Genomic DNA, 24,059 nt, shown 5'->3' on the forward strand with positions numbered 1-24,059 from the left:
ACACACAAACAAAAAACAAACTTTGGCTAAAGTGCCAATTTAATCAATACAAGCACTGGAGAACACCAAGTATTGGACATTCAGTACCTTAGGTCAGTCTAAAATGTGAGAAGCACTCCTTTTAAATTTTCCACCTGGTATCTCCTAATTTTACGGTGTTTTATGGCTCCCGAAATAAAACCTGAAAACACAGGGCCCTATGTATGATCCAGTGACACCCAACAGACAGTGTGTTCAGAGAAAACAGGCTATCTTGGGACACTAGATCTGAACCTGTAAGCTATTTTTTTAACAGGTGTCTGAATTTCAGGTTCAATGGCTGTTAATCGCAAGCAATTCGTGTTACAACCTCTGGAAGGCTGTATGTTCGACCTGAGTAGCGCAGAGTGTAATACAGCCTCGTGTAAAAGGGGTTAATTCCGGCAAAAGCCAGTTTTACTCACCCATTCTTTCTCCCTCTCCTCGAATTACACTGCTGTCACTTTGGATAAAACTCTGGAGCTTACACAGGCATGGGCGAACATCAGGTACTTGACGTCTGCAACATATCCCTGAGCTTGGGTGGAAAGACGAAAGACACAACGAATAGGGCACAAGACGGAGGCTCAGTCTGATCCGAGTTCAAGCCTTGAGCCTGATCTTGTGCCTGTTCTGTTTTTTGTCATTCCCCCAGAGCTCAGGGTCATGTTGCCGACATAAAGTATACACCAGCGTGCTAGCATTTTACTTCTATGTCCAGTATTGGTAGAGCCTGAAGTTTTAGGGTTTTACCCAATGCACTAACTTACTTGTATGGCAGCAAACGCAGTTACACCACTTTGTACCAAAGCGATACAGTTAGTTTGAGTAACCGAGCCAGATTTCTCCCCGAATTTAGCACGCTGGAAGTTTTTTTTTCACCCAAATTTGCACGAATTTAGTGCACAACGTTTATTTACCCGATTTTTATCCCCCGGATTTAGAAAAAAAAATATTTCCCAAAAACTTCAGGCTCTAAATTTATATTAGGTACTTCACATTCAGCATTGTCGCTCGTCGTCTTGTATGTTCCTCTTTTCCACTAAAATATCAGCAAAGTTTAGCTCGTTTTAAGGATTCCAACAAACAAGCGTAGGGCGCAGTCGAAAGTGCAATATATATGAAAAGGGGAGAGTTTCGAAACGCTGGCTTAACTGTCTTCTCGAACCGACAACTGTCAAGGTCCACGGGCGAATGAAACGGACAGCAAATAAGAACGGCGGCCAGTCACGTCATGTACAATGGAAAACACTGCCCCCTCCAGAGAAAGCGTGGACCGCGACGTCCAGCAAGGAAAGACGATAAACGCTTTAATAAGAGACATTTCACGCTGAACAGAATACGTAAATGTAAAGCACTTGTATAGTACAACTGGATCCGAGAAGAAGTACACGAGCCAGTCACGATACCACACACGACTTGTTCTCGGGAACATTCCCATCTGCCTTGTCCACTTGCTGAACCATTGCGCTGAATATTTCGGAGACGCTCTGAAAAGTTACGGAAGCCTGAGCAAAAGGTTCGCACTGCCCATGCAGTGGGTACTGGAACACTGTTTTTCATGTATATATTTTTTTTTTCCTTTTTTTATCAGGTTGAATCCAATGTTGAATGAATGATGTTGAATCCAAACCCAACGCTGTCACATGTTTTATGATACTTACAGTCACCGTGCCAGAGTTATGTTCAGTAACAGATGGGGGGAAAAATACAGGAAATTCACAATGTAAACATAGAAATGAGGAGATGCACACAAAGCATGCTGCATGGAACATGTTGATTAACTCTCAACGCAGTTCATCCCGCTAATGCAGTCTACCACACACAACACAGAGGGACCCTATGTTATGCTAGGTGAAAAGGCTCAAGTTTGGAGCAGAACAACATCAAATGAGCGTAACACCACTCAAAAATATTTCCCCACGAGGTATTCAAAATTATTTGAATTTGGACTTTTCTGATTATTCGAATTCCATTCGCTGTCTGAAGAAATGATTTGCATTTGACTCACAGTGGAAACTTTGCTATTGGCACAGATCTACTTTTTATCCCTGGTGAAATGTAATAGAAATGCAAGAGTGCAATAACTTCACAGCAAGTACTATGCCTGTCTGCAATTTTAGTTTGCACGGGGTGTCTGGTCTGCGGGCTACCGGGGTACAGGCATCCAACTATGTTGCCCAGTGGGTTGCAGCTTTGGGTTGTTACCCCCACTTAACCGTCCAGCAGTCACGGGAGGAAGCAAATAGTAAAAGGATTTACCTGGTACTGCTTTGCTGATGCCTCGAGGAATGCGGCTTTCATGTACTCTGCTGCTTGCTTTCCTTCCTCATAGCTTACCACCCTTAAAACAGAGAACGGAGAAATTAGACCCCTACGGCACTGATGAGGAATTAGACTCCTACGCCACTGATGAGAAATTAGACCCCTACGACACTGATGAGAGATTAGACCCCACTGCACTAATGAAAAACTAGACCCCCTATGTCACTCATGAAAAATTAGACCCCCCACTGCACTTATGAGAAATTAGACCCCTACAGCACTGATGAGAAACTAGACCCCTATGGTACTGATGAATAATTAGACCCCCACTGCACTGATTCAATATTAATGTCTGGTACACAGACAGGAGTAATGTACGATGGAAAATCTGAAATCTGTCCCTTTGCACAATATCACCCATTCCCAACCTATTTTACTCCTCCTGAAGTGAAACAAAATTTCAGCATCCCCAATTTAAAAAGAAAAGATGTTTCCATCAATTTTCTTACAAAAAAAAAAGAAAGATGAAAACAGTCCGCAAACACGAGGCTGTAAACATTCTTCGTTCGTCGAACAACACTGGCACAGAAACAACAGAATGCGAGATCCTGAAAATAATTGGAAACCTCACACGAAGCTACAACGTATTATGACCTTACCTTTCAACTCTCAGGTCGACTTTATTGCCCACGAGTACAATAGGAACACTGAAGTGAGAAGGAGATGGTTTACGGTTAAAACGATGACATGTCAAAATATTGAATCCCGGTGCTGATATGTCATGAAACACAACAGGCGATTGGAAATGACAATGTACTAAAGAAATAGAAGTGCTGGCGTTGTTTGTTGTCTAATATTGCTACGAGTACTAGCAGCTTTCACTATACGCAACTTAAAAAAATTACGTCTCTCTTTGTTTATAGTCCCCTCCCCGTATAAATGCATATATTCAAGTTCAAACCATAATTCCTATACTCTCTCTCGAAGTGTCTATAGCTGGTTTGTTAGTAAACCAGCTAGTTAGTACCTAGCTAGTAAACTGCTAGCTGCTAGTAAACCAGCTAGCTAAACCAGTTAGCAAAGGTATTTTACTTCCATGTTCTTTTTTTGCATTTGGCTACAGTGAAACATGCAGCAAATAACCAGAGCCTGAAGTTTTCGGGAAATATTTTTTTTCTAAATTTGGGGGGGGGGGGGGGGGGGGGGGTAAAAATTGGGTAAATAAACATGTGCTAGAAATTCATGCAAATTCGGGTGGAAAAACTTCCAGTATGCTATATTTGGGAAGAAATCGGGTTCAGTTACTTAAACTAACAGTACTGGTTTGGTACAAACGGTGATGTAACTGCATTTTTAGAGCCTGAAGTTTTTGGGATATCGTTTTTCCTAGATTCGGGGAGTAAAAATCGGGTAAATAAACATGTGCTCTAAATTCATGCAAATTCGGGTGGGAAAACTTCCAGTACTCTAAATTCGGGGAGAAATCCGGCTCAGTTACTCAAACTGACTGGACTGGTTCGGTACAAATGGTGATGGACTCTGCGTTTGCTGCCAAACAAGTTAGTGTGTATTCGTACAGACGTCTCAGTGAGGGCAATTTGCCGGGTAAAAATCGGGTTTCGCCCTAAAGAGGCAACCTTCAATTCGGGGTGCAAATTCGGGGAAGAATCGGGTTAAACCCTAAAACTTCAGGCTCCATAAATAACATGAGCTTTTGCAGAAGAATGCTTATCGTAGCAGACCTCTATCATGCAAGATAGGTCTTTGATTTGTGCATCTTCTGGAAACCCCTGAACCCCTCGTCGATGTAACTCTGTGGTGCTTGGAGTACACACCACGAGTAGTGCCACGCCCTTGCAAAAGATTTGTCCAGTAAGGTACTCACTGCACTTTTCCGGTCATGTCGAGTAACTTCTCGTACAGTGCCTTCACGACTTCGAAGCTGTAAAGAGGGCGCCACGTGTGAGCGCATGCACGGAATTTTTCTAGTGATGTCACCAACCTGTTGAGTTTTAAATTTGAAAAAGTTTACACCACAATGATGGTGATGCGGCAGGCAGTGATGGCCACTAACTACTTCTACAGTAGTTTAACTATAACTACTAACTACTTTGTGATTGAGTAGTTTAACTAGTAGTTCAACTATTTTTCGGGGGAGTAGTTAAAACTACTTTTTTAACTACTGCAATGTAGTTTAACTACATCTATAACTACCTAACGTTGTCCACCAACACCAATCCCTTGTAGTGTTCTTGGACACCTAAACATGAATCACGAGCAATGATAAACTTTGGCTGAAGCCATGGCTACGATCGTCAAATACAAAGCTTGCGGCGGGGTTCTTTCTGTGCCTACGCGATAAACTAAGTTGCAGAATTATTTCGCAGCAAATGAGGCTTCGCTAGACAAGCATTAAAAGTGAAGATTTAGTACACATGCACGACACAATTGCTCAGCACCTCCGTTCTCATCAAACAAGTAGCTCGAGGTAAAAGTCGGAAGCACAATCGTGCCGTAAAGCTTGCGGCAAAATCGGAAGTAGTTGGCGCCTTCAGTAACCTAACTACTGTAGTTAACTACTTAAATTAGTAGTTTAACTAGTAGTTGCCACTACATTTCTGCAAGTAGCTGATAACTACTTTTTAACTACAATCAGGTAGTGTAACTAGTAGTTTAACTACATGTAGTTAACTACTGGCCATCACTGGCGGCAGGTTTTCTCTGAATGAGGGGTTTTGCAGTCAAGTCCGCTGGTTCGCGGAATTGTCATATTAACGGGGGGGGGATTTGCAGAGGTTTCACTGCGTTGTTTCCCAGGAGTATGGTCGTAAAGCGCGTATGTCAGATTATCGGGGGTCATATTAACGAGGGTTCGCTGTATTAAATATCAGAAAGTTTGACATTTTTGTTGGAGTCTTAAGGCTATATATTGAACGGACACACAGCAAGAGCGACTGAGACTGACGTGCAAAAGCAATACAGTCAAACATCGTCAAACACCGTATAATTTTCCACCCCAGAGACAAGCTCAAATGCTTTAATTCGGGCCTCAACAGATTTGTGACATCACTGCTAGTAAAGAAATAGTAGAAACTGAGCAGGCAAGCTGGTACTGATTTTTCAGTACATGATACTGATACATTACAGGGAACAGTGCCGATACTGATACATTACATTACTGTGGCACAAACATGCCGTTAGCAACACAGACAGAGCCGCGCACTCACCTCTTCGTAGAGTCGATGGCGTAGACCAAGACGTAGCCGTGGATGTCCATTGTGTACGACAGTGGGAAGATGGAATATTCATCCTGCAGACAGAAAAACCGTGTTCAAGCACTAGCTGTGCAGACTTTAATTTGACGGGAAGAAGTGCAAACTGTGAAGCAGGCACGTCCCAGTTTCCATTCCCTTTAGCATGAGCTTGTCCAACCTGTTTTTATCGAGATCGAGAGTACACAACTCCCAACCTCGACAAAAAAAAAAGTTGGACAAAACGGCCGAGGTACCCTAGATATTACGTCACTTGGATGACAGCACGCAGAAGAACGACAGACTCACCTGACCTGCTGTGTCTACAAGCATCAGGTGGTATTCTTGTCCCCTTAACTTAACGGTCTTATGAAATGCTGCAAAGATAAGAGGTCGGTAGAAAAAGCCGGAATGCTGCACCACACACTCAACGGAACAGTTTTGGACAGTTCGATAGATTCATAAACCAGGCTCGAATTTTTATGTGTGCGAGCATTATAGAAACAGAGCTGCGAAAGTTCCCTCTGGAATGGCAGAACTGTTTTCCAGAAATTTCAAACAATGAGACATAACAGAATGTTAACAGCTGAGAGCACCTCACTGGCCCAGGACCATGGAAGACGTTTGTAGTCCTTGTAAAGACTTCTGCTAATCTATGCTGCTGCTATTAATTCATTTATTAAATAATGCACTTTGGGTAGACCATGTTCTATGAGGCTATCCAGCCTCATAGAGCCTGGATAGGCTCTATGAGGCTGCCTGAGGCTTATAGAGATATAGGCTTATAGGCTTATAGGCTTATAGAGAGCCTCATAGAGCAGGCCTGAGGCCTGCTCTATGAGGCAAGGTCTGAACTGTGTTGTGATCACAGTTTGAACGCAGAGTACTTACTGTTCTCTATTGTTGGGTCGTAGGAGTCCACAAAGTGATTTTCCACAAATTGGATTGTAAGTGAAGATTTTCCTAGAGGAAAAGACAGAAAGTCATGGATCCGAGTCGGGACAATGGCATGTAATGTTTGGTACAAGGCTAGGCTGTGCTCCAATCACACTTAGAGCTCTTTAGCTACAGCCACATATGGGTAAGTTACTTTTAAAAAAAAGTGACTTATCTTCAGAAAATAATAGATGGGCTATAATTACAGTAACGTTTTCTTTTATGTAAATTATCTCAAAGTAAATGTCTATAAGCCCGCCCACTGCCTTCAGTCAAAACACATCCTTCCCACACTAAGGGGTTGTTCAAGTTGCTGCTGGAACTTTCACACTATAAACGTTCTAACGAACGACAAAACGATGCTCGGAAAATTGTGTGTGATAAGATTGTGGCACTGCCTGACAAACTTGATTACCGTTGCCATCTTATGGCCACGCTACCCTCACCAAGAGTGGTAACAAGTTACAGTTACAAGATGGATACTGATTTTAAAAAAAAAAAGCAATTTAATGTAACTATCGGAATTACTGAAGACAGTGTTCAACCAATGCTCAGCCTACAGACAGCACAACATGGTAGTGCATCAACACTAACAAAGCCGGACAGCAGAGTAGCCAGAAAAATATTTCGGGAGGGATTCCACGGGAACTTTACATGGGGAAGGAGGATTTCAGCCTCGTTTCCCTCTCCCAAATGCTCTACCGAAAGTGTGATTTTCGAAGGGGTTTGAACCAGAGGAGGGTAACGGTAATGGTAACGGAAACAGAAACGGTATATTACCGAAATTGGAGATGGTAATGATAACAGAAACGGAAACACATACCACGGTCCTTCATTAACGGAAACAGAAACGGTAACGAAAATTATCGTCCGGTACCGAATTCGGGTAATGGCTACACCTGTTGTACGATGCCATTTGAGTGACTTTTCATTTTATTTTTGTATTTTGATGACTCCATTCCCTGTAACGCTCTAAATACTGCACGTGAACATGGAAACACAGCGGATATATTGGATCCCGCAGCTGTGTAACAGCCGTTCCATTACCGAAAACAGTAACGGAAACGAAATTGAAGGGCTGGTATCGGAAACAGATAACAGAAACGAAAATATAGCAGTAACTGAAATGGAAACGGTAACAAAAAAATATGTCCGTCACCCTTCCCTGGCTTGAACACCCCTCCCCCTGGCTACACCAATGGAGCCAGTCCGCTAGAGAAGTTACACTGCAGCACCACCAGGTGCTGCTCATGAAACCCCTATAGTCTTGCGGGTCAGCGGACTGTGCTTGTTGCAGCGTCATTGGCATGTGCAGCAGGGCGAGAATCAGAATAAAATACTGGGCTTTTTCTTTTTAATCCTTTTCATTGTTTTTATTAACAGGATATGAGACCAGCATAGATGTTCTAATTCTTTAGATTCTGATTCTGATGAATTCTGATTCTTTAGCTTTTAATTCTCCAATTAAAAGCTATTAATTAACAATTAAAAGCCATTCCACACGTTAAAATTCGTTAAACAAGCGCGTGTTGTGGAATAGCTGTGACGAATTTTGCTACGCAAATGATTCAGGATATTTTATTTTATTTTTTTTTTCAACATGGAATGACTTTTAATGAGGATTGTCTGCGATCTCGCGTTTGGTTGAAATCCCCTAAAGTACACAGACTTCTCATGATCCCCTTCCGTAATTCCTTCCTACAAAACCCTCATGTGGACTTCACTGTCGTCTGCGAATGTTGGGTGAACTGAACCACACGAAACAATGTACGGTGCGCAGATAAACTCAAGGTGTGATTAACAAAAACTGTCATCCGCTCTCTGCTTTTGTTTCACGTTCACCGTTATCGCTGCTAATAAGTACGCGCCCTATCTGAGTCACGACTTCCAAGGAAAGCGTTGTAAACGCCCATGGAATTACACAACCTCCCGACATCACAATCGTTCTCACGCACGATGTCTGCATACTTCATTCAAAGCTTGACCTTGAGCGTTACGTCGTCTCGCTATATTTATCCCTTTATCCTATTTCGCGAAGCGGTATTAGCCCATATTCTCAAATCAGACGTGCCTTCCCGTCCAAACCAAACATACAGAGCAGCGCGTTCGGGATACCACAAAGTGGTCTGCCACTGCGACAGAGACGACTCAGTTTCGTTTCTTAGCTTCCGAACTCTGCTTAGGCTTAAGGATCAAAACAAAACTCACCTACAGACCGATAGCCCATAATCGCTATCTTCCTGGATTTTGGAGACATTACGATTATCTTTTCGCTAGCACAGTACACAACAGTTCCAGGCTGTACCCGCGGCAGAGAGCCGATAGTGTGTTCGTTGGCGAAGGAAGACTTATGTAAACACAAGATGTAAACACACCACACGGTCACGATTGTAGTAGCAGAACAGGCATTTGAGAGCTTTCACTTTTTCCCACCGCCGGGCACTTTTCAAGTTCATCCAGCTGAACTGATGACGTGCTCGTCTACGGGGTAATTGAAAGGGAAATTATTCTAAAATTAAACTTCCAAGCACTGTAGCACCGTGCACCGCAGTAACTACGAGCCTACGAGCAAAAGCGTGATCATGTGTTGCTCGAGCTCGGTACGCAGATGGCGCAGCGCGCAGCCAGCGTGGCGCTGCCGGAGCGGGTTGCGACGTTGCGACGTTCCTTTTCCTCGAGGCATTACAACAGCCTTGAATTCACCTTCACCTAGTTATTAGATGGAAAAGTAGGTTAACTGTATGAAATAATTACGTAAGGACGAATGTGGGCGGGAGGTAGCATTCGATTAAATTGGGCACGCGCGTGTGGATGAATGCGCAAAGGACGCAGGAGCTTACGCAATGGTTTGCGCTGTGGAAAACATGGAAATAGGAATTCCATAGGGAAATGTGGAAATCAATATTTTTTTAAAAAGAAGAAGAAAGCTGATTACATACGGACAGCGTGGTGTTAGTCGTACAAATCTCAATCGTATTTAATTTGTGCTTTGGGGGAGGAGAGGCAGGAATTTACGCAGGATTTTCATTTCATAAATCTTCATCGGGAAAAATTACCCCCGCAATAAACGGCAACATTGTCAATACATTTCAAATTTACGCGCCAAGAAGTGTAAGGAATGCGTGCCATACCGCCACCGAGCATTTTATTTATTTATTTATACATACCGTTTATTGTTTATATATTAGTGTTACATATATTTATTACCAGTTGTTGAAATCTGACATAGCACGAATTATTTTTCCCCCACCATCAGGCCATGGATATGAAATAGGTTGTTTTATTTCTAATCAACAAACAGCCGCTAGTTCTTTTTCTTTTTTCGCAGAAAAAATATTTCGTAATGAGTGCGACCAGAAGTTTACCTTTTTTCTCTCTTATAAGTGGGGTCATTTTTCTCGTGACAGAACCTAGCAGAATGTAAGTTTAAAAAAAAAAACATCCCGAGAACAATAAGTCGTGACTTTTTGAGCAAATTCTGTTGCCATATATCGCTGTGGCAATTCTTGCAAATTGCAGATTTCTATGCCTTTGGCGTAGAAAGGAGTTTGCCTGCTGTCATAGTCACTGCGTGGGACGTCTTTCTGGAGGGCCTCCTATACATACCTGGGCAAATTACTTCTAAAATGTAATTAAATCACATTACTCATTACTTCAGCTAGAATTTAATTAATTACATTACTCATTACTGCAATTGAAATGAAATGAAATTACATTACAGTTACTACAAAAAGTAATGACATTACAGTCATTACTGTGAGCTTAATCGTAACCAAATTGAGGGTGTGGAAATTCATTGTGGGTGTTGGAATTCTTTTAATTTGCTGGTTGCCAACTCTCTTTCTTCCAAGTGCCAACACAGAACACAGACTCGATTCTTTTGTAAAAAAAGTAATGAGTGATATCATTAAAATTACTGCCCAAAATGTAATCAAATTACATTACAAATTACACAATGTCAAAAGTAATGCATTACATTACTAGTAACATTAACATTAATGTAACATAATTTAATGTAACATTACATAACTACATTATTTCGCACATTTTTCGTTTGTTTGTTCTGATATGTTTTTCTGATGTTTGTTCGCTTGTTCAGATATGTTCTCTATGTTCAGACTATGTACTTTTTATTGCCTATTTGCTATTGTATCGATATGCTATTTCCGTTGCCACCTTTGCCACTCTCCCATGTAATGCCCTCTGGGCCCTTGGGGATTAATAAATGAAATGACATAAATGAAATTACAAATTACCAGAAAAAGTAATTCATTACTGTAATGCCATTACAGTAATGACATTACTACCCAGGTATGCCCGTATATCTGTGCAGGAAGTCTTTCCTGTCTTTGCAGGGCATATCGTCTGGAACAGTAGAGTCCCGAAGCGCCACCGGTAAATAAATGTGAGGACGGACAAGGTCTGGAAACCAGGATTTCTTTTCGAAGATGCTGTTTGCTTGTTGCACACTGTCTGCACAACATGTAGTTTGTGGGGCGCCTCAACTGCTCGGCGCATATACTTTCCATCACTTTGAAGGCGCTGTAGGTAGTGTTTTGCCTGGTCGCTCCAGCTGCTTTATGCTATCCGACGGCATACTCAGTGAAGTGTGCGCTAAGAAAGTAACGAAGGGAGCTTCGTGGTACAGCTATCATGCTTTAAGGGGCACTTGGGAGAAAAAAAAACCCTCTTCACTGTTGAAATAAACTGGTTTATGGTAGTGTAATCATCGGCGGAAGACTGCATTGCATGCGGACAACACTGGGTATAAAACAAAAAGTCGGCTACAGAGGTGTCAGGTCCAGCAAGTCAGTCACGAGCATAGATCACTGTTGCTTGACAAACTGGGAACCATGTGCCACCAGATGTCGCCCAGAGCAGTTTTACCTCAGTGTTGCTAGCTGTGTTTGCAAGCAACAAGCTGTTAGACAAAGTCGTCGACATAACCTGCCCGTCTGCTGCTCTATGGTGCCTTATAACATTTTCTATCTTTCCACGTCAGATTAGAAGTGTTGCATAAACATTTATTCGTTCAATCTGATAAGAAAATATCACAAACGTCGCACATTGTAACGTTATGGCGAATCAAATGGTGCTGTTCCTCCCAATGCATCTTCGTCCACCCTTTCATCCTGTAATACACGTAATAATGCGGCGTTACGGAAATTTGGAGATTACGATGCAAATTGCAAAGTTACGCAGCACTTTGATAAGGAAGATAGGAAGATAAAGGATAAAATAGGAAGATAGGATAGGAAGATAGAAGGAAGGATAGGACAGGAAGATAAAAAGGAAGATAAAGGATAAAGGCAGATAAAGGAAGGCGTACCTCCGAGTATCTGGCATACTTTGCCCCTGTATCGACTGGTTCGTCATCTAGCATTTCTTGTAGCTTCCTCTTGTATCTGTAGGAACAGGAATCATCGACAGTCAACAAACCAATCAACTGCACTACAAAGAATCTAGCAACAAGTTGCGTAATTCAGGCTCGTGATTTTGATGCAAATTTTCGGACCAATTTCAAAAGATTAGGTTTCACGTTATTCAATATTTGTAGTTAGTATGGAGAATTACCAACTTTATCTAATCCTTATTCCTGCAGGTCACTCTTCTTTATAAAACCTTGGAAGCATGGGGATTGTAGAGCACTAAAACTGCTGTCATTCTGGTGTGATCCTTGTCACGTCTGCAGATGTGTACCTGTTGCACTTTTTTTGTTTTTGTTTTACGTTTCGGAAGGTTCCTTTTAGGTGTCACCCAGAAATGGGTATACGTATGTGCAATGCAGAAACTTTTTTCGAGTAGCCTTTCTTTTTCTTTTTTCCAGTGTGCACAGTAACGTGACCACACATGTTGAGCTATGCCATGTCACCGAAAAACGGGTGACATGGCATAGCTCAACATGTGTGATCACTTCACTACGCACACGGAAGGAAAAAAAAAAGGCCAATCGAAAAATGTTTCTGTATGATGATGAGCCCTGCACGGGCCGACTTTTCAGGGCCCGACCCGGCCCGGGCGCATCGAAAAATGGCTCGGCCTGACCAGGGCTCAGACCTTCATATTTTTATGCGGTCCGACCCGACCAGGCCCGGTGACCCAGTGACTAGAGCCCGGTCCGGCCCGGCATCTAAGCAAATAGAGCCCGGCGTGGCCCGGTGAGTAGATCCCGGCATAGTATTTCCTGCCGCGATGTACGCGTTTCTGGCGATTATCAAACAAATTTATCAGTAAATTTATAAGGAGAGAAGACAAACATACAAGTGATGGCGGTTTAACACCATAACTGCACCAGACCAAATTAAATACAGAACGTACGCGGGCATGGGCGTTATCGTTACACTGTCACGATTTTGCGGAGGTAGAGGATGCTGTCGACAAGCTCCTTCTCCCAGTCCATACCCCTCTCACCAAGCTTTGCCAAGTGATTGTGAAATATGTGAGGAGTGAGGAGCAATGTAAAGTGGCTTTCAAAATGTTCTAGAGTGTCGAATCATTTGCCTAATGCAGTATCCCCTCGTTTTGCTTGTCTTTGCAAAATATGCACAGGAATGACGAAAGCGCATGATGATATGAACTAATGCATCTCCATTGTGTGGAATGGGCTGCGTGGCCCGGCTGGGCGTGACTCTCGGAAACGTATTTGTCGGCCCAGGCCTGGCCTGGCCCGCGTGGTGGCGTATTTTAAGGGTCGGGGCCCAGCCCGGCCCGCGGTGCTAGCGTATTTTGTCGGCCCGGGCTCGGCCCGGAGCACACAGCCGATAACAAGGCCGGCTCGGCCCGCGGGCCGGGTTGGGCCCAGGGGTTGGTTGGGGGCCCGGGCCCGTGCAGGGCTCTATGATGAATTGCATTGCATATGTATGTTACTTTGCTATAACTATCCAGATTAACTGCATAATGGAACGTTAATTACACTTGGCTGTCTGGATTATTCTCCTGGTTCCGGCATCCCTCCAGCTTCTGTTCTGCAGCCTTGACTTTGTCCTTCTGAGGCACTTCAATGCTCTTTACCATCAGCCAAAGCCCTGAAACACCAAAGCCAACTTTGCTATTACATACATGCTGCATTCATGGTATTGACCACTTGACATCCTGATTCCTTTGTCCTATGGTGTTGCCTACACTCGAAGGAAGAGGGGAATAATTTTAGTCCTTAGTACCTTTTAGGACTAAATCGACTATGGTTAGTACGAACTTTAGAGCATGTTTACAGTGCTGGGGGAGTAACGATTGTGGTCAGGGGGGCTAAAATGGAAATTAATATCAATCTAGAGGGATAGAAGCTGTAATTGTTCCCCACGTTCTTTCGCGTTAAAAAGCACACTCCCACATTTCTGTGGATGCAGCAAGCTCAAGCAACATTGTCTGCTGCTTTCTGCAACGTTTCCGCTTTGTTAGCTGCCTTTCTTCACCGAGAGGCGACGCAGTGTTTCGTTCGGCACAGCATTTCGGAGCATTCAAAAGCATGGGAGGAAATGTCACCACAAATAGACAAAAAAAAAAAAAAAAGACCGCAAGCGTAGAGTGTCATTCGTGATATGACTGCATCCGTCGCAGGTTTCGAAACGAAATTTTTCATTTCAAATACTGCACCAACTAGAGCTTTTAAAGTATTGCCTCTCGGCAACTTTGTGACACTCTGTATCAATTTTCGAAGAATGCCACCACAAGTTATTAAGAAGCGCAAAAGAATAAATCTTTTCTTTTTTTTGCAGCTTTTACAAATCACCAGTTAAATGGTTATAGTTAAGGCCTGACTTTTTCGGGTTTTATTTTTGGCCAAATTCGGGGGGGTAAATATCGGGTGATATTTTTCATTCGAAAATTCGGGTGTATTCGGGTTAAATCCCGTTACGGCATATTCTGTCGTCAGGAATTCGGGTGTATTCGGGTGATTTTTTTTTTGTTTAATAAAAATTTGTCTTAACATGGAACTAATGTTTAGCAATGTTATCGAACTTTATTTTAATGCGCGCTTATGAGTGTGCCATGCAACCCGGATGTTTTCGGGTAGATTCGGGTTAAACCCGAATTTTACAGATTTCGTTCGGGGGGTAAATATCGGGCGGATACGGGTTTAACCCATAAAGTCAGGCCCTAGTTATAGTGGCCACTTAGTCGATACAGCCAACTTTTCTGCAAGTTGAGTGAGATTCAACACTGTCTCCCATTGTTGTACGAGATAAGTTACAGCCAGGCCCATATTATAAAGTAGTATCTGAGTTATGTGTATTCCACGCTAAACGAAGGACGTGTGAATTATTTTGTAATTGAAGTATCTTTGTAATTTGAGAGAACTGATGTTCTGAGGCTGGAACAACATAGAAGGGACAAATACATACAAAGCCTCAAATTGCCCAAGAAATTAACGAAGAAAGATGAAAGTCGCTGAAAAGGTTAGCCAGCTGTAGGACTCGAACCCACGTCTTCTGGATTGCCGGTCCAGGGCTCTACCTATTATTAATTATTATTAGTAATTAATATTACTAGTAGTAATTATATTATTGATTATTATATTATTACAATTAGTAATTATATTATATTAGTAGTAATATTACTAGTAGTAATTATATTACTAATTACTATCAGTAATTATTCTGAATTGCTTACGACTAAAGAAAAGGTGTAGTCAGCGGAGTACGCTTTCATCGACCTCCTTTCTTTTATCGAAATAGCCAACCGGGCCTCACGAGAGCTCAGTGTCGAGCTCATTTCTGCGTTTCTTTTTCCTCGACTACAGCTCTGTTACTTTCACTGCTTCATTAAATCACTTACTTTTCACCGTGTCCCGTATGTGTTGTAGCGTTTCCCTAGAACTGTTTGCGAACAGGACATCCGTAACGTACCTTCGGAAGAACAAACACGGTGTTATATTTGGCAGAATCTTTTGTTAAAAAAGGCGTTTCAGCAAGTTCAGCAAAAACAGACACATTCTGTTTTTAAATAACAAGCTGGCAAATGAGCTGAAGCATTAAAGAAATGAGAACACTGAATCACGCAGTCTTTTCATGATCAATGCTACAAATGTAAGTAAGTTGAACCAAAACTTATTTTTAAAAATGGGGCACTGTATGACAGCAATTTATTTGGTCATCGTCTTGCTCGAGCCAGGATACTTTTCCCATCGCCCTTACTGATTCGTCAATGCAAATTAATTACGTAATTTTCTAAATAATCAATTTCGGAGCGCAGAAAAAAGTAGGCAAGTTCGGAGCCTCTTCTGGAATCTTGGATTCAGTTGTTTGGAATCAATTGCTTCCGATGTGGATCCTTTCTCTAGGTTCCAAATATAGTGCGTGAAGCTTGAAAAAACAACTATGTGAAAATATGGATCCCTCTGTGAATGAATCAGATGAATGAATGAATCAGTGTGCTGCGAATGAATCAGGTCCGCTGATAGCTTGGCTTAGAAGAGGAATGGAGTCGAGTTTGTCTGTTGGTTTGTTTATGAAGCAAGGATGTTGTGCCAGGTGGGATATATTGTGGCATATATTTAGGGTCCGGCTTTTTCAGGCGAAATTCCTTTTCTGGATTCGTTGGGGGAATCCGGTGCTACCGATACGTTTGGGTTTTATAGGGTTACCATTTTTTTTCTGCCCAGCAAGCCGCTCACAGTTAATGCACCGTCAGATATGCATGCAAATTGCCACCAACAACAGTGCAAATACGTGACACTAATATGTGACACAACATGATATATGCGGCTAGAATTCGGGGAGAGATAAGGTTGAACCCGAATTATTCCTAAACTGATTTGGGATGACATAATCGGGCGGAATCTGGTTTAACCTGGAAAACTCAGAACCTACATATATTGTACCAATATGTTGCCGTCAGGTGGTAGAGCCACTGACATTACGCGATATCGGATAAAGATCGGGTACTTACGCATCATAACTTGACTGGGCTTTGTTTGCAGCATAAAGCACAGCAGTCAAGGCAATCTAATGTAAGAAAAATGAAAAAGTTCAATAGACAAAAATATTTTTATTGCCGGAACCCCGTCGAGAGAAAGTACACGTTTACACGGTACTACGGTATGTATTTCGACAGGGATCCTGACAGCATTTTTATCTCGTCGTCTGCTGAGACTTACGCAGTCATCAAAATGGGCAGTTTTTAATCTTATTTGTACGTCGTGTCATATAAAGTCCTCAAACTCGGCCCTGAGTTAATTCTGCAATACACGTGTGTCCTTCAGCGTAACCTATGCTCAATGTATAATTTGTATAATTTATTTGTATAATTATTAAATTTGTATAATAAGTATAATTTATTGTGATCTCAACGGGTGAAGTGTAATTTACTGACCTGGGAAGGTGCCATGAGGAGCATGGCATCCGTGAACAAGGTCCGATCTAGAAAGTCGTCCATCAGCACTCGAAGCTTCTCGGGGTCAGGAAATTGCCTACATCTCGTCTGTCATTGGAAGATGAGGTCACACATTGTTGACAGTCTGCATCTATCTATAAGCCTAATACCACCTTTTGAGTCACGAAGAAGACCGAGAGACACGGACACAGAAGACGCGGCGATCATTTATTGGTTCATCTCAACTTAAAAGCTAAAAATCTTCGAAGGGGGGTGTGCGAGAGGGATAAAAGACGCGTTGCTAACTACTTTTTCCCCTGGTGGCAATCTCCAAGGATTCCTCCTCGAAGCGAGGCTGGCAACCTTTACAATCCCGTAAATGACCAACCAGTTCCGAAGACCCGGCCATTCAGAGCTCAAGGGCGTCAAAAGAATTCATTTAAACGTCTTCTGTGTCCGTGTCTCTCGGTCTTCTTCGTGGATCTATCTTTTGAGTCACAGGACGAATAAACCAGTTCGAACCGTTATTTCTGGGCTCCGGAACTGAACTGGAACCAAACCAAAATCTCTGAACCTGAACTAAACCCACACATTTTTCAGTTCTACAACCCCGATCAAAACTTTGCAGATAACTGGAACTGGAGAAAGTCGGCATTAGCTTGAGTTACACAGACCTTTATATCTATTAAGAGCCCCTCAAGTGGTCTGTAGGGGTTATGCACAGTGAGATGGTACTTAAGCTGCTGCATTAACAACAACTCGTGGCTGAGGATGATATCGGTTGCCTTCTCACGGTCGCCTCTCAAGTTGCTCACAAACTGCGCTATGGAGACATTGAATTCTTCGACCTTGCACGCCAGGTAGACGCAGGTCACTCTAAAACAGAGCACAGAGGCTGTAATTACGTATCGTATATTCGAACGCGGTGTTAGAACTCACAGCATGTGCTTGGGGTGGTAATCCATCACAGAGTTGTTGAGGTAAAAACGTTTGAAATAGTGGAAAGACGTGCCCTGTTGGGTAAAATATATTTAATATTCAGCGTCGTCTGCGAGTCGGAAATGCAGCGGACGAAACTCACAATGACACTGCGTGGCACAGGGGGTTGGAACTTCTTGCAGAAATCCCTCAATGTGAATTCATAGTGCTTGTATATCATACGCTCTTCGTCCGCTGTCAGGAAGTGCTCGTAAGGACTATCCTGGAAAAGATAAAGTGCGGTCGCAGTTTGCATTTTCAACAGTCGAGTCATTAGTGATGATCGGTACGTAGCTTTACCTGAGAGCGGGATTCGTCATTATGTCGTTCGATAAATCTACAGTTTGCCTCTTGACGCAGCCTTGATACTTGTTGATCGTCTTTAAACATCCAGTGCTTGCACTGGGTGCTGTTTGAAAACATATTGGGTATTTAACCGATCCAACGGTTTGCATATAAATATAGAACCGTTGAGCACGGCCAGTTGAACAGTATTTTTCTTGAGGGGGAAATATATTTTAAAGGATCACAAACGTGAAACAGGAACGCGCGCCTCCATCCATTTTGAACATATTTCCACAGACAGCGGTCATCTCCGCAGAGCAAAGTAGCTCCGCACCGCACGCTTTAATGGTGGCGTAAATCCATAATTAAAAAATCCAAGACAAAGGGATAAGAAGGACGCACACGAACCAGCTTTGTTTGTATGCGTCCTTCCTCCCTATTCTCGGGCGTTTTGTCCGTTTAGTTGGGACTGAAAAAAATAGAACACATCACAGTGTGTTCATACGCTGACCCTGGCGGTTGAACGTGGAACTACTGAGTTCAACAAAACAACGGGTTATCGAGCGTTCTGCTATTCTTTCAAAACAACCAGTTATTTCATTGTATTGTGTCACAATGTCGCGTACTGCGTATGCTTCATAGAAGAGTCTTTGCATTGCATTGTATAGGGAAGCAGATGTACCGTAGCAGACGACAACACGCATCTTTTGCTAGCTCACCGTGCGTTTGCGGCGGTTTGCATATGCGTGAAGCAATGCGTCTTTCTACCTTCCGAGTTATGTCAGCTAAATTCAACAAATATCTTATTTTTTTGTGTTGTTGGTTTGTAGTTTCTGTTAACGCTTGTAGAACTGGCTTGTTTCCAGCTACTTGAAGCATTGATGACAACACTGACGCCGTTGCTATAGCAATCACAACATCAACAGCATGAATGGCGCCGTGAAAGAACTGTAGTGTCTTCAGCAGGAATGTCCCACTTGGCAGGATCGATCAAGGACGGCGAGTACACCAAAGTAATATATACATTAATCAAGGAAGGTCACTACAAAGAGGCTATTGTTATCCTCAATGAACAACTCCAGTCCAGCCCCACGTCTCGCGCCGCACTCTCGCTTCTTGGCTACTGCTATTTTCACGTCCAAGACTTCGTCAACGCCGCAAATTGCTACGAACAGCTGGCCGCGATTTTTCCGGAAAATCCCGAGTACAAACTGACGTACGCCCAATCTCTATATCAGGCCTGTCTCTACCAGGAGGCCATGAGAGTGAGCTGTCAGATCGAAGACCCCGAGTACCAGCCCCACGTGATCAAACTCCAAGCCGCCATCAAGTACGGCGAAGATGATTTAAGTGGCGCTAAAGGTCTCGTAGAACAATTCCAACGTGACGACCCCGACACCGAAGTGAACTTGGGCTGTTTGGCGTACAAAGAAGGCAGGTACGACGAGGCCTGCTCCAGGTTCACGACCGCATTGCAGACGGAAGGCTACAATGCCCACCTGTCGTACGCTGTAGCTCTCTGTCACTACCAACGGCAACAATACGCACCGGCGCTACAACATATCGCCGACATCATCGAACGTGGCATTCGGGACCACCCCGAACTCAGCGTCGGCATGGCTACGGAGGGCATCGACGTAAGGAGCGTCGGGAACACGGCCACGCTTCACGAAACGGCTCTCGTGGAAGCGTTCAACTTGAAAGCGGCCATCGAGTACCGTCTACAGAACGCGGAAGCCGCGCGCGAGGCTCTCACGGACATGCCACCACGCTCGGAGGAAGAACTGGACCCAATCACGCTCCACAACCAAGCCTTGCTGAACATGGAAAATTCGCCAGCAGAGGGCTTCGAGAAACTCCAGTTTCTATTATGCCAACCGCCATTCCCGCCTGAAACGTTTGGTAACTTGCTTCTGCTGTACTGTCGCTATGACTACCACGACTTGGCTGCCGACCTGCTGGCTGAAAACGCTGAACTCTCTTACCGTCACCTGTCGCCGTACTTGTATGATCTGTTGGAAGCTCTCATTGCTGCACAGACCTGTCCCGACGAGGCTTACAGTAAACTGGATGCCATGGCAGCGAAGCAGACGGAAGTTCTCCGTCGGCTCAAGAGGAAGGTTCAAGAAGCCCAGCAAGGCGGTAAGGACGCGGCAGTAAGGGAATATGACGCCGCGCTGGAACGCTACCTTCCGGTGCTTATGGCGCAGGCGCGCCTGTTCTGGGATGCAGGGCAGTATGGTCCCGTGGAACAGGTGGGTAAACAGTACAATCCAGATTTAAGCGTAAACTATAGGTGGCGTGCATGTGACGTCACGCCCAGGTCACGCCATAGATTTACCCGTGCTTTTTTCCCTCTTTCTGGTGAACCGGCGCACTCTATCGCACCCCACCTATAGTGTAACGCTCAGTTTCCATTTAATGACACCGCACGCACCGTTACTTGTCTAATGTCCAATGTTGCGAGAAAAAAATTGTCCGCCCCCCCCCAAAAAAAAACATGCAAAACTTTCTTTATTTTTATTTTTTTCGCGGTGTTTCCGATAGGTGGTGGTGGTGTTGGTGATAGGGCTTGCCGTTGTCGGCCTCACGTATGTGGGCAACGTCACGACTGACGCCCTGGGGGAATGTGCGTCCTGGGCCGACTTCTAAGGGAACTGTGCCGACATATGTGTTTCCGATAGCTTGCGAGACCAATGTTCTGTAGACCAATGAGGTCACGATGTCCGAACCACGCCTTCTCATATTCTTCGTAATTTTCGCTTTCGTCGCTGCTTCTCGTTCGTAGTTCCTCGATTCCCTGGCCCTTGCACCGTTAAAGGGACGGTGGCTTACTTTCCTGATGATTTCGAAATTATGGTATCATTTTATTCCTCGTTGACCACTGACAACGGTATCGAAAATCTCGCGCGAAATAGTGGCGTAGTTTGACTGCCGTTCGATGGAATACGTGACAAGAGGAGACGCCGGATGTTGAGAGTATGCCGGAATTCCCTCTCTGGGAAAAGGTGAAAACGTCATTCCCCACACCACCAATCAGAGCACTGCCTCGAGAAAAGGAATGCCTCGCAAAGATGTTCCAAAAGCCGGGAGAAGTCGTTACGAAATAAAGAAACGCGATAAGAAATCGTTTCGTTAAGTCGGCGCATTTCTTTATTTCGTAAGGGATGCGTTGGCCGTACGGGCGTCTGGACGGCGTCTTTCTCTAGCGCATACGGCGTTCAATCGTCGCAGACCAATGGGAAACCGCACAGCTGTGTCGCTTCTCTTGAGAAGGAGAGCCGAGGAAAATCGTGGATTGGAGGCTGTTTCCTTCACGATTAGCTATCACGAACGACACAACGGATGAATCTCGTTCCTTTTGTATTGCTGTCAAGGTAACGGCACCTTTCATTCTACGAGGAGAAATTTCTGCGCTTTAATGCCCCCTTTAATTAAGAGCGTATTGAAGTACTGTGATGGTTTACGGTAGCATCGAAATGAGTTCAACTACACGTTGAAAAGAAAGCGACCGAGGAAATGTCTCGAAGAAACACGCCAACGGCGGCTCTGACGAGATAGTTTTAGTGAGACATCGCCACTGCAGCCACGTCATTAAAGGGGCACTAAAATGCAAAAACAACTTGCTGTCAAATGAAAGTCCATGTTTCAATCAGTGCAATTCAAACAAAATTAGTTGACACAATGCTACCATTTAGAAGAAAAACCCAATGAAAACACAGCTGTCTTTGGCGGCAACGAATAGAATCCCCAGGAGGCAAAGATTGGCGGCAACCAATGGGAGAGCAGGAGAAGCGCGCGCATGCCTATCGTGTGCGTGTGAATAGACCTCTACCTGTTTGTAAACAAATGACGTCATAATGCCCGACAGCGCCACGAGTTTGGTAGAGTTGAACTACATTCAAAGCTGGTGGCGAACAAATTCTCGCCCGAAAGCCACGTTCTTGAGGGGATTACGATGGTCTCTGAAAAGGACGCGATCTTCGGTCCTACTTTTCTTTCAGTAGGAGGCAGGGAACAATTGCCCATTCGTGGAACCCAGCTCTCCCCTTCTGATCAGTTTTGGTTTCGGTGTGTCTACCAACGTCATGATGACGTTTCTCGGGTAGAGGTTTATTCGGAACGGGTCCGATCTAGTAGTGTTCCGTATGCGCGGCATGATGCGCACTGCTGCATTTTTCAATAACGATTCACTGAATTATAGCCCACAACACTTCTCGCGAATGTTCCTCTGACAACATTTACCATCATGTCCTTCGGACAGCGATGCCAATCTGCTTCGCAACGCGCACAAATTTTTTCACCGGAACTCTTGCATGGCGTGGCACGCTCAGCATGGACTAAAAACCGATGTTCTCTTCTTAGCGTCGAAGCAAGAAAGAATCCGGTATAATTTTGGTTGAGCTTCGTAACGAATCAAAGTTTCGAATTATGCGAATTATACGAAATTAGCATAGCGTGTAACGTAATTTGAAGTGAACTTGTTTTTGCATTTTAGTGTCCCTTTAAGTGGGAACCAGGCGTAATACTAAATCTGGTCTCTACATTTCACAATCCCTCCGTTTCTAAGAGAATGTTTTGATACCCAGGTCTTCCGGAAGTCCGTCGAGTTCTGCAACGACCACGACGTCTGGCGGCTGAACGTGGGTCACGTGCTCTTCATGCAAGACAACAAGTTCAAAGAAGCCGCAGGGTTCTACGAACCTCTGGTACAGAAGAAGTTCGAGCGCATCTTGGACGTCAGTCCCGTGGTCTTGGCGAACCTGTGCGTGGCCTATATCATGACGAGCCAGAATGAGGAAGCGGAAGAACTCATGAGGAAGATTGAAAAGGAGGAAGAACAGTTGGCGTACGAAGATCCAGATCGAAAAATCTTTCATCTATGCATCGTCAATTTAGTGATCGGAACGCTGTACTGCGCCAAGGGGAACTACGACTTCGGCATTTCGAGAGTGATCAAAAGTTTGGACCCGTTTCCGAAAAAGTTGGGAACGGACACGTGGGGATACGCGAAACGGTGCTTCTTGTCCCTCCTGGAGAACCTGGCCAAGCAGGTGATCCTGATTAGCGACGCGGTCTTGCAGGACTGCCTGCTCTTTCTGGATCAGTGCGAGGCCCACGGAAGGGACGTTCTCGCAGCTCTGGAGCCCCCGTTGCACGACCGCGCGCTGCATCCTGGGAGGAACACAGTGGCGTACGAAGCGAGACAGCTGAAAGCGCTTGTGCTAAAGTTGGCGGTGTTAAATTAAGAAAAAATGGGGGTAGAATAATACAGGGGTAGAGGTCTTGTTCTGCTACAATAGACCTCTCCCTGTTTGTAAACAAATGAACGTCATAGTGGTCGACAGCGCCACCAATTTGGTAGAGTTGAACTACGCTCGAAGCTAGAGGCGAAGAAGGTCGCGCCCGAAAACCACGGTCTTGTGGGGATCACTCAAACGGACGCGACCTTCGGTCCTACTTTTCTTTCAGTAGGAGGCAGCGAACAAGTGCCCATTCGTGGAACCCAGCACTCCCCTGCCTGATTTGTTCCGGTTTCAGTTTGTCTACCAACGTCGTGATGACGTTTCTCGGGTAGAGGTCTATTGTAGCAGAACAAAATGTATGTGCACGTCGCGTCGCATGCGGGGGATCTCACAGTCGCTAGAGGATCTGCCACCATTATGAACAACGACGTTGTATCGTACCTGATAGAAACCGGATGAGCATAAAAATAATATGCATAAGAAAACTGTGTGTACCTGGCATCATATACCTGAGCTTTTGGTGAAAACAAGGTGGGGGGGGGGGGTTGCCCACGTCAAGTGCCAGGTGCTGTAGACCGAAACATTGTGTCACCCTGCACTACGTGCAGGCCGAATACATTCGTGGTACATACAGGGTGTTCAAAATTAAGCTTTCACTAGCGCTTTATAAATAGGAGAACAAAAGAGAACTGGTGCTACTTTTTCTGTACCTTGAGTAAGAAACAGGTGCTACATAATTAGCAGCACCTGTTTCTTACACAAGTAGCGT

The 24,059-nt window shown here is 44.1% G+C and overlaps 3 protein-coding genes across 3 annotated transcripts; 1 reads left to right on the forward strand and 2 right to left on the reverse strand.

Annotated features, from left to right (window-relative positions):
* Window positions 1–1,302: 1,302 nt before the first annotated feature.
* Window positions 1,303–9,106, reverse strand: LOC135386302 (GTP-binding protein Rheb-like). Its single transcript, XM_064616131.1, has 8 exons — window positions 8,679–9,106; window positions 6,426–6,497; window positions 5,844–5,911; window positions 5,511–5,593; window positions 4,169–4,225; window positions 2,943–2,990; window positions 2,281–2,362; window positions 1,303–1,508 (listed from the first exon to the last, which is right to left on the reverse strand). The coding sequence occupies exons 1-8, from the start codon at window positions 8,725–8,727 to the stop codon at window positions 1,419–1,421; spliced, it is 549 nt and encodes a 182-aa protein (XP_064472201.1). The 5' UTR covers window positions 8,728–9,106; the 3' UTR covers window positions 1,303–1,418.
* Window positions 9,107–11,478: 2,372 nt separating this feature from the next.
* LOC135386303 (cyclin-H-like) lies at window positions 11,479–18,500 on the reverse strand. The gene is made up of 10 exons (XM_064616132.1): window positions 18,060–18,500; window positions 17,863–17,982; window positions 17,721–17,794; window positions 17,456–17,657; window positions 16,782–16,889; window positions 16,359–16,414; window positions 15,246–15,316; window positions 13,384–13,495; window positions 11,800–11,875; window positions 11,479–11,602 (listed from the first exon to the last, which is right to left on the reverse strand). The coding sequence occupies exons 1-10, from the start codon at window positions 18,180–18,182 to the stop codon at window positions 11,546–11,548; spliced, it is 999 nt and encodes a 332-aa protein (XP_064472202.1). The 5' UTR covers window positions 18,183–18,500; the 3' UTR covers window positions 11,479–11,545.
* A 500-nt stretch (window positions 18,501–19,000) lies between these two features.
* On the forward strand, window positions 19,001–23,769 carry LOC135384213 (intraflagellar transport protein 70A-like). Its single transcript, XM_064613426.1, has 2 exons — window positions 19,001–20,299; window positions 22,634–23,769. The coding sequence occupies exons 1-2, from the start codon at window positions 19,013–19,015 to the stop codon at window positions 23,291–23,293; spliced, it is 1,947 nt and encodes a 648-aa protein (XP_064469496.1). The 5' UTR covers window positions 19,001–19,012; the 3' UTR covers window positions 23,294–23,769.
* The last annotated feature ends 290 nt before the right edge of the window (window positions 23,770–24,059 follow it).

This window comes from Ornithodoros turicata, chromosome 2 (assembly GCF_037126465.1).
Source record: "Ornithodoros turicata isolate Travis chromosome 2, ASM3712646v1, whole genome shotgun sequence".
Classification (NCBI taxonomy): domain Eukaryota; kingdom Metazoa; phylum Arthropoda; class Arachnida; order Ixodida; family Argasidae; genus Ornithodoros; species Ornithodoros turicata.